This window comes from Perna viridis, chromosome 3, assembly GCF_037379345.1.
Source record: "Perna viridis isolate PV_CMFRI_1.1 ecotype Kerala chromosome 3, ASM3737934v1, whole genome shotgun sequence".
In the NCBI taxonomy this organism is placed as follows: domain Eukaryota; kingdom Metazoa; phylum Mollusca; class Bivalvia; order Mytilida; family Mytilidae; genus Perna; species Perna viridis.
This window is the reverse complement of record NC_142447.1, coordinates 41,146,761-41,156,492: the sequence shown is the minus strand read 5'-3', so window position 1 is coordinate 41,156,492 and position 9,732 is coordinate 41,146,761. Positions and strand designations below refer to the sequence as shown.

The following is a 9,732-nucleotide window of genomic DNA, read 5'->3' as shown; positions in this document are numbered from 1 at the left end:
TTTTTCTAAAACTTATTTTTGTTTTGTTAATGCATTGTGAACGAGTGCAGTTCAAAAATGCTGTGACGTATCTCTGAATTCCAATTATCACAATTAAGCACCTTGTATACAGCATTTTCAATATCTCAAAGTTAGCAATTAGTTATTTGAAAAGAATTGACGTCAAACTTTGAATAATACCTATTACAGCTATTATTTTTTTTAATGTTTAAGATTATATTGATCAACTTTTATTTATCAATATCTATTTATTGTCTAACAAATTTTAAATTGTTATTTTCAATTCCGGCAAAATAAAAAAAATGTGAGAATCGGTTCATGTTTTGTCCGTCAGTTTTAACTATGAACAACTAACTTATCATTTTCTCCTTTAAGAAATGGTAATTAAAAACAAAGTATAAATATAATGTAAATATTATCGGATATGGCAAAACATTTTACCATAAGCAACACTCCATTGTTCTATTGTCTACATACTGTAGTCGCATACTCGCAACCAACGGATACCTTTTATTTCGTGAAATCAAAATGTACATTTGATTAAACACTAATAAAATAGTTCTAACTTCCTGTCCTTGTAAATGGTAAAGCGATCATTTAATAGTTTTAAGGTAAACAGTATTTTATTAAAGAAGGAATATGTAGCATAATAATGAACATATTGGGGGATTGGAAAACAAGTGACGCAGCACTTTTATAGATTCCTTTCCCGTAATACAATATAAGATACGGTAATAAATACAAAAATGATAATGTAATAAGTACAAAAAGAAAAAAAATGAGATGACCAACTACTAATTACCAGCTATAGAGACATAAATATTTAGATACACAAGACCAAATATAATAAATGACATTGATATCAGCCAAACCTTCTTGAGTTTAATGTAAACTCATGTATGACCAGAAAGTTTTCAGAGTTCTCATTCTCTGACAAAGAGGCATCATCTTATAATATTTATCTATAGTAACAGGGTGATATATCAGTTTTGACGTAAAAAAGCAGCTGTGTATTATGAATGAACTATATAATGCATGCATTATTGAAACAGACCAAGCCACCCTTACCTTAATTTAAAAAAAAAGATAGCCGACGCAGTAAAATTTTGTTCTTTTATACTTCCAAGTTTCTACATTTCTTTCAAGAAAATAACACATGGCACGCAATTTTTAAGGTTCCGATAAAGTTTGTTTCGAACGCAATTCTAAATTTTCGATACAGATTTTTCGAACGTCACTAAGGTATCAGTATTAACCAATCGGGAAAAAGAACTGCAATCGAGTGACTTGCGTTTCCATAGAAGAGCGTCCTTAAGGTCAAAGGGAAAAAAGCGAAGCTATACCGACTGCATCAGAAAAAAAGTGACTTGCTGCTATTAATGTAGTGTTTGAATAAACCTCGTTGCGTTTGCGATCATAATACCTTACAAAAGCTTTACAATAGAGATAAAGAGAGTATTGAAATTCGTTTAATTGTTGAGGTCGACTTTTCCTTCTTCCAAATGAGATTAACAATAAAAAAAAAACCCATTTGCAAGAAGGAAAATAATAGAACTACTACGCAAACTACTGGATTAAACATGTAGAAGATATATCATATAGTCTACAATCATGCTTTTATATATCTTTATCTAATCCTTTGTAACTTTAAACCAACTGTCATGAAAACTGATTTGTTCAACGTGTCATAGTTTGCCTTTCCCCTTTCGTCTACCCCGGACTTGACTTTTCATGAGCAACTCGGCGGGTTTTTCTAGAAAAGCAGATGACGCTTACCCTACCGGTACACCTGGTCCATGCTCCCAGTTTTAGTGGAGTCCGAGTTTCTCATTTGCTTTTGTTACTTTGTATGTTTGATTTTAGTTACTTTATGTTCTTTGTTGTGTATGTCTGTTTTCCATCACTGGTCTTTGTCCTTGGATTACATTCTTTTGATAACCGCTATAACTTGGTTCCCTTGAGGTCTCACTAACCACTTCCAAAGTTTCCATTACTTTACATGTTAAAAAGGTAATTTTCAAAGTCTCACTGTGAATTTCCAAGACAAATTACATCTTAAAGTTGCATACCATTGCGAAGCTTGGAAAATAAGGCTTCTAAAATCATTATGCTAATGGTACGATCATTGTAGAAATTCTTCACAAAATTTACTTGAATAATACTGAAAATCCACATTTTTACCTGTTTTGCTAACTGACAGCATGGAGGCAAATTACTCACACATGTAAACAATATTCATACACTTTTGTAGTTAATTACATATATGATTTTAAAGTACGCATTCTCAGCTTTATTTTGACTACTTTTAATCATAATACACACACATAATGCACTTACAATGCATATGTCTAGGTTTAGTGTGTTTTTGGTACTACATAGGGGGGTGGCCATTTGACCCGGAAGTGGTTAGTGAGACCTGATTACTCTTTAATATCAAGAGCGTATAATAAATGGTAATATCAAAATTACCGATAAAATCTAGGCAATATTTAGGGAGGTAGACCTAGGATGAGGGAAGTAATGTCTCACATCCAATTTCGCGAAAGCCTATCAAGCTTCCATTTGAAACAGAATAATATCAGTCCAAGTTACTTTGATGCTTACATAAGACTGATGTAAAATGCTGAATACAAACGTTCCAGTGATTTGTAAGAGTTGTGTCCCTAGCCCTAGGTCTACCTCCTTATTTTCACATACATTTATTACTTTTTGAATTGCACAAATTAAGCCGAAAAAGTGCAAAATGGAAAACAAGTGTTGTTACTTATAGTTTATAACTATAATGCACATTATAATACATTTTAGAGGAACGAAATATAAATCTATTTCAATCGTTGATGTTAGAAGTATTTGTGATTGAAATGAACTCTATATATGAACAAGCAAACAATGAATTAAATGCTGAACACTTATTGAACGATGTAGGAGAAAACCATATGTAACTTGATTCAAATTAAGTGTTATGGTAGTTTTGGTTACACTTTTTTTTTAAAATGGTCTTTACCAAAAAGAATAAGATGCATATATTATTATATTGAATAGACAACATATCCCGCCATAAATGTTGTTGCAATATTGTCGCTAATTCTACATTCTCCACTTCCGAATGAAGACATACTAAAAACAACGCAGTTTGGATGTTGATAGCACGATGAAGCACATCTCTCAAAGCTAGGGACTTGCAATATCGTTAACGGAGAAGCGATGGCTCGATCGGTTTCCATGGTTCTCATATGATAGCAATTGTCAATGATTGGTGTGTATACATTGCCTGAAAGAAGAGTATTCATTTGAAGTACCACTGACTAAGCTTGTTTTCAAAATTATTATTCGTGTGAAAACCAAGTTATCTTTCTTTAAGAATTCAGAATGTGAAAACATAACATCCCAATCGTTGGTAGAGCAATATATTGTACTCTCCCAAGTATATATCACTGAAGGAAAAAAAACATTCGATTTGACGGTGCTGGAGCTAAGTTAAAATTTGAAATTGATAGAAGGAACTCGGTTTCCATGGTTCTCTTCCCTTCCACGACACATTAACCATTCGAGTTGTTCGTAAAACTATTGGAGTGATTCTATCTTACAAAATAAATCGAAAAATAACTATAAGACAAAGCATGTGTCCTTTTTTTAAACAATAGCAACGTGTAGAAACAATTTTGAAGTATAAGCGTTAAATGCATTTCAAGGATGTTATAGAAAAAAATACTTACTTGAAAAAATACCAGCTGTTGAAGTCATAGATGAAGTTGTCACCGTAGTAACCAGATCATTTGTTGTCACCATGGTAACCAATCCATTAGTTGTCAAACCCGTGCTGAAGTTGGTCGATAAATCTTCTGCAGTAGTCTGTTCATTTGTAGTCTGTTCTGTAGAGATTACTTCTGTTGTTGGGATAAAAATGGGCAGTTCAATGGTATAGTCACCTGTAACACGTAATAAAGGCGAATTTAGGTAAATATGCAGCATGTCAGTCACATGGACGTAAAAATAGAAGTGCACAGAAAAATGCTGTTTTATCGTCTACCTTTACTAGGAAGAATATTTAGCCATACAATTGAAACTTGCCTGAAACTGTATGACTTAAAAACGTTAAGCATAGTATACAGTTAAACAATATACGGAGCGAAAAGCATGCGTGTGCATTATTTTTAAAGGCCAGCGTTAAAAACCTACTTGTTACCTCGTTCTTTAAAACTTAATTTAATGTATGAAATTCCCAACGAAAATTTCTTGCGATGTATTCAAATCATTAAGAGCAAAACACATTCTATACCACTTTGAACTTTGTTTCAATTCAAAACAAAATTTAAGATGCATATTTTTAATAATTATTTAATACCGGTACTTGAGAAATGAATGCATCATAATATTAAAACTTACGGATGGCACATGCACAATAAATATCAAAATAGAAAATATTTAAATCTAGAATTACCGAAATCTGGGTCCATTTTGCTGGGGTCGCATAAATCATAGCTATCAGCTCTGGTGCCTCCCAGTATAGAGGTGCCGTAAATCTGTACACAGCCTATTTCACCACTGAAAGTACTGCCTCCGAAATAATCACCACCAATAACGATCTTATCCATCTCCGGTAGTGTTATAGTTCTTTTCCCCATTCCAAACGCTGCGGCATTTGACCCCTTACTGTCTATATAATATAGATCAATTTGTTCATCACTGGTCCATTTCATATTAAACTGGAAACCAACCAGTATCCAATTACCATTTTTTATATTTAACTCACCGACATACTCAATTCTATCAATATCTAACCAGCGAGCCATCAACATAATTCCTTCAAGTCGTAGTTCCACGGTAATATTACCAGTTGCATCAAGAAACTGGGCTAATACTGTGTTTTGTGTAATGTCAGTAAAATATATGTTGAAAGATACACTAATAGCGTCAATAAATCCTGTATACCCTAAGTCTGCAAGTGAAGAAATAAGTATATACTTTGGTTCTGCAATGCCAAAACTAGCAACGTCCATCCCAGTCCCCGATAGTACCGACAATGTTGGGGGGCCAGTGTTTTCAAGAAATGCATAGCTACAAACAAAAACAGTTAAATGCGTATTTACAAACAATTATAATAATAACTGTGATTAAGTATCGTCATTAAAACACTTAATGTTGATCATGATTTTTGTAAATGGACACAAAAGCACAACTGACGGAAAACAAATACAAGTTATAGACATCAGGGTGCAGGAGCAGCTAGAACCTCGCTAGTTATAGACATCAGTGTGCAGGAGCAGCTAGAACTTCGCTAGTTATAGACATCAGTGTGCAGGAGCAGCTAGAACTTCGCTAGTTATAGACATCAGTGTGCAGGAGCAGCTAGAACCTTGCTAGTTATAGACATCACTGTGCAGGAGCAGCTAGAACCTCTCGCTAAAACTAGGGTCGTACTATATATTAGACATCTCCATAATGTTCGAGAGAATAAAATATGACATTAAAGGAACATTAAGTGATACCCCGTCACGTAATGGTGAAACATTGAGGTTGGCTATATGTTAAAAATTGCATAACTCGAAAATGTATTTTGGACTTTGCTGAAAATTGCACTTAACCTGTATTTTAATATGGTACTTAACAACTGTACAACTGTGGACGGGCGGACAAACGGGCGCACGGACAGATGGACACGCAATTTTTCGGAGGGTATCACATAATACCTCGCCACTTCATGTGGCCGGGTGTAAACATTATTCAGATTTTCCTCATTAGTTGAGTTGTCGATTATTTTGAGGAAATTGTTTGTTTGCTTTTTATGAACCGAGCTGTTTAATTCTAAATGCCAAAATCGATATAGTCAGGAATATAAAAAATAAAAAACATACCTCGAAAACTTAGGAGATTGTTGAATTAAGGGAACCACACGATTGTACGCAGCACAAGATGTAACCTGCGATTTCGTGAGACAATTACTAATGGTTAAAAAGATGTTTGTGATCAGATGCCATTTGCATGGAGAAAAAAACATCTCAGAAAAAAGAACCGTTTAATCAAAATTATGTAAGAATACGATTTAATATGACAGCAATGTCATTTACGGATTTTAAACAATAATTTGTAACATTTTAGAGATTTTGTTTAATTTTCGTTTCCCTACACTGAACTTCTTCCATCAATTTTTCAGTAAACCATCTGTTTATGACTATTCAACAATTTGTAGCAGAGCTGGGATGTTGTTTTCATATGTAAACACATGTTAAGGTCTGATTCGAAAGCATAATAAAGTATGTTTTCCAAAATCACACCAAATCAATATCTTTTATTTTTGAAATTCTACGCAAAACATATAACTACTATGTGATTTTTAAAATCGGGTGATGATTTTCAGTGGTCAATTGTGTTTCGTGTTGGTCTTAAACATATGAAAAATCGTTTAACAAAATTTAAGAAAAACACATTTTGCAACTTTTCCTTAATGATAATATTTCCCGCTATTGTAATGAAGATTCGGTGGGTGGTTTAGAAGTTTACGATACAAAATATGGACTACTTATCCTGCAAATATCAGTTGAAGTCCATATTGTTACAAGTGCTTCTAGTAAACGTTACACTACACATATGTAATTCCTGCTAGGATTAATAAAATTTCACCCTGCGTTGTATTAAGAAATTCTAAAGGATAACCATGACTAAATTGTACAATGCTAGAGACTCATACCGGTGGTTGTGGTGGTATGCTGTATCATGCTTCACACTGGTCATCGGCCAAAACAATACTGGATTTGGTGGTTCCTTTGATACATTAAGGTCGTTTGGTGACCTTTTAGTCTCATGTACAGAAACCAGCAGACCTAAAAGAAAATCAAAGAGAAATAAATAACAAAACAAGAAACACCCGCTCAAAGCTCACTAAATAATACCTCAATCAGAATCCCCACTTTGTAACCCTATAGTCAAAATATAAACCAAGTCGTTAAACAGAAATTTGCTGTCTTTTCAGTTTGAAATACCGATCTATGATGAGTATTTGTAGAGAAAACAACAACAAATAAAATTTGACGGACAAACAAACGGACACATAATCATTATATAACACTCAGAGCGGGGTATAAATACGAACATGTTTCGTTGTAAGTAGTTCGTACAAACTTTTCATATCAAAATTCTGTACTTTTTAGTCAATGAATACGAATAGGGAGACTTCTATAAATGTAAGATAATTCTAAACAAATAAAAATCTGATGCAATATTTAATCAACTAATGGTATGTGGAAAATAATTTGTTATTGACAAATTCCATTTCTTAGGGAAAAATTGTACCAAAAACCACAACCAAATATAACTATTCTTTATACCTACATAGTGATTTCATCCAAACTACCTTCAAATCTACTAGTTATTTTACTAGTGTTTCAAATACTTATAATACAGAAAGGAAGAAATATGAAAGGGTCACTTATAAAATTAAAATGTTTTTAATGATAATGCTGTTGGTTGTAAAAGTTTATTATCAATTATGAAAGTTTTCGTTCAGTTGAAATAAACGCCGATAAAAATTTTAACTTACAAAATAGTAGGATCCAAGTTAAACTCATCTTTCCAAAAGTAAAAAAATAATGATTTATTTTCTTGAAATCGCCCTATTTATAATTAAGATTATGCAAAAGACATTTTATGTAAGAGCGAATGATCAATATTCATTGCCTGGGTCAAGATTGCAAGCCAATAAATGATCGTTTGTTTTAATACCAAATTAACAAAAAAACATCAGAATTTTAATAGAAATGGAGAGCAGTAATTCTTATAAATTATCTAACTATGTTCTTGACAAATGTTTGTAAAATTGATTTTTCAATACTAATATTTGAAATAGGTTTACTCAATTTGGAAAACAATGGAACATTTGTTATAAGCAAATTCACCTTAACGGAATGGTCGTTCGCGTTTTCTTTCTGTGGATAATTCCTATGCGTAATATAAATTAAAAAACACCATAGCTTTTAAAGGATTCAATGTATATGGATCTAAATAGCTCTCATGGTAGAATTCGGTTATACATAATGACAATATAGTCAACTTGCAATATTTAGCTAGACTACAAATATGTTCATGGTCAAGTTTTTTTTAACTATTATGCAAACTGTGAAATTCATCATGTATAAAATGTATATGTATATGTCATCTTAAGTCTTATTCCACAATAAGAAATATATTGTTAATCTTTAATTGAGAAAAACTGTAGAAATCTTAATAAGATGTGTTTACATCCATGATAAAATGCATATGGCGAAGTGTTCTGACAAACTGTTTATCAATCTTCATATCCTTTGTGAAGATGATCATTTTGACAGACACCCTTACTTTGTTTGTAAAAGATACAGTTATGCTGTAATTGTTGAAACAGTAAAAAAATCAACCGAAAATCTCCTAATTAGTGGTTTACTATCCTTAACGTGCTACGTTGACGATCAAACTATATTATCGATCTGTTAACGTTCATTTCTCTTTCTTGGCAGTGTGACGGGAGTGGTCAGTATGCAACACGCATCATCATAAAATGTATAAATATAGTAGTTCAGAACTATCATTTGTTCTAAGTTCAGCATATGTCATGTACATAATCAAATATATAGATTCATATAAATTCTTTTATTGTGCACCAAATAAATTTTACACTGATTGATTGTTTGTAGAAAAAATATTGTTCATCAAATAGATTTCACACTAACTGATTGTTTCTTTAAAAATGAACATTATTACTATCTGTTGCTATATTAAACTTTGATCTTTTTTAACTCAACTCTAAATATACACGGGAACAGTTCAATAAAGAAGCAGTCGCTCTTCGTATTCGATTCCTTTACATGTCATTATCATATGCAACACCTACAAGTACATGCAATATCTATGCAATACCTACATGTACATGCAGTATCTTGTTTTTGGTTATTGCACACCATTTAACAACTCAACTCCAATGGTACAGAACATACGAAGATCCTAAGAGCACACAGTTAAAAAAGGTTTAATTGTCACGTGACAATTTGTAAACCTTTGTTTCACCAATTGTCTAGTTTGTATTTAAAGAAGCATCGTTAAGTACTTGCAATTAAAATATATTTAATAAGATAATGATAATTGAGATTTCTCAATATTCTATAGATATATGGTAATAGTTGGTATCTGAGATATATCAGATATAAAACATTTGAACATAACATTCTGTCACAGTTTTAGGAAATCGCTAACATTAACGTGGCATTGACACTGCATTGCGAATGCAATTAAGAAAAACAGATAAATTTCAACATAATTTCAACCTAAACAACTTGTCTATAAAAATGAAAACTTCTATTTTCTATCCAAAGGTCTTTGTTGGGAAAAGTAGACTTCTAAAATAACAATAATAATTTGTTAAGAAATTTATGGAGGAATTTCAAAGAATAGTTTTATCACAGTGACAGTGCTGTAAAATCCCTGACATAATGGATGCAATGTTGAGATGTTCATTAAGAAAACATATTTTTAACTATGAAACTAAATACCTCCTACTTTTTTTTGTCCAAAGGTTTGCTAAGAAAAACACACTTACATATCGAGAGATTCCAATCAAGCCTTACTTGAGATATTAAATGTGCAAACATTTTACATTGTGCTTATATTTACTTCTCAAACACCATGATACAATGGTACTGAGTGTGTGTAATAATAAAGCCATCTTATACAAGTATGTACAAATGTTAGTTCACATGATGGCTACGG

General features: G+C 32.3%; 1 protein-coding gene across 1 annotated transcript; it reads right to left on the bottom strand.

The window, feature by feature from the left end:
* Positions 1-615: 615 nt before the first annotated feature.
* Positions 616-5,000, bottom strand: LOC148622282 (uncharacterized). The gene is made up of 3 exons (XM_088574115.1): positions 4,442-5,000; positions 3,717-3,929; positions 616-3,271 (listed from the first exon to the last, which is right to left on the bottom strand). Exons 1-3 carry the CDS (start codon positions 4,998-5,000, stop codon positions 3,030-3,032), a joined length of 1,014 nt encoding a protein of 337 aa, XP_088430241.1. The 3' UTR covers positions 616-3,029.
* Positions 5,001-9,732: the final 4,732 nt, after the last annotated feature.

Bases quoted from the DNA above. Each gene is read 5' to 3' on its own strand.
- LOC148622282 (XM_088574115.1), bottom strand. From the start codon at position 5,000: ATGGACGTTGCTAGTTTTGGCATTGCAGAACCAAAGTATATACTTATT. The intron at 3,930-4,441 runs GTAATTCTAGAT...TACGTGTTACAG, and splicing joins CAAAATGGACCCAGATTTCG to GTGACTATACCATTGAACTG. The intron at 3,272-3,716 runs GTAAGTATTTTT...CTCTTCTTTCAG, and splicing joins AACAGCTGGTATTTTTTCAA to GCAATGTATACACACCAATC.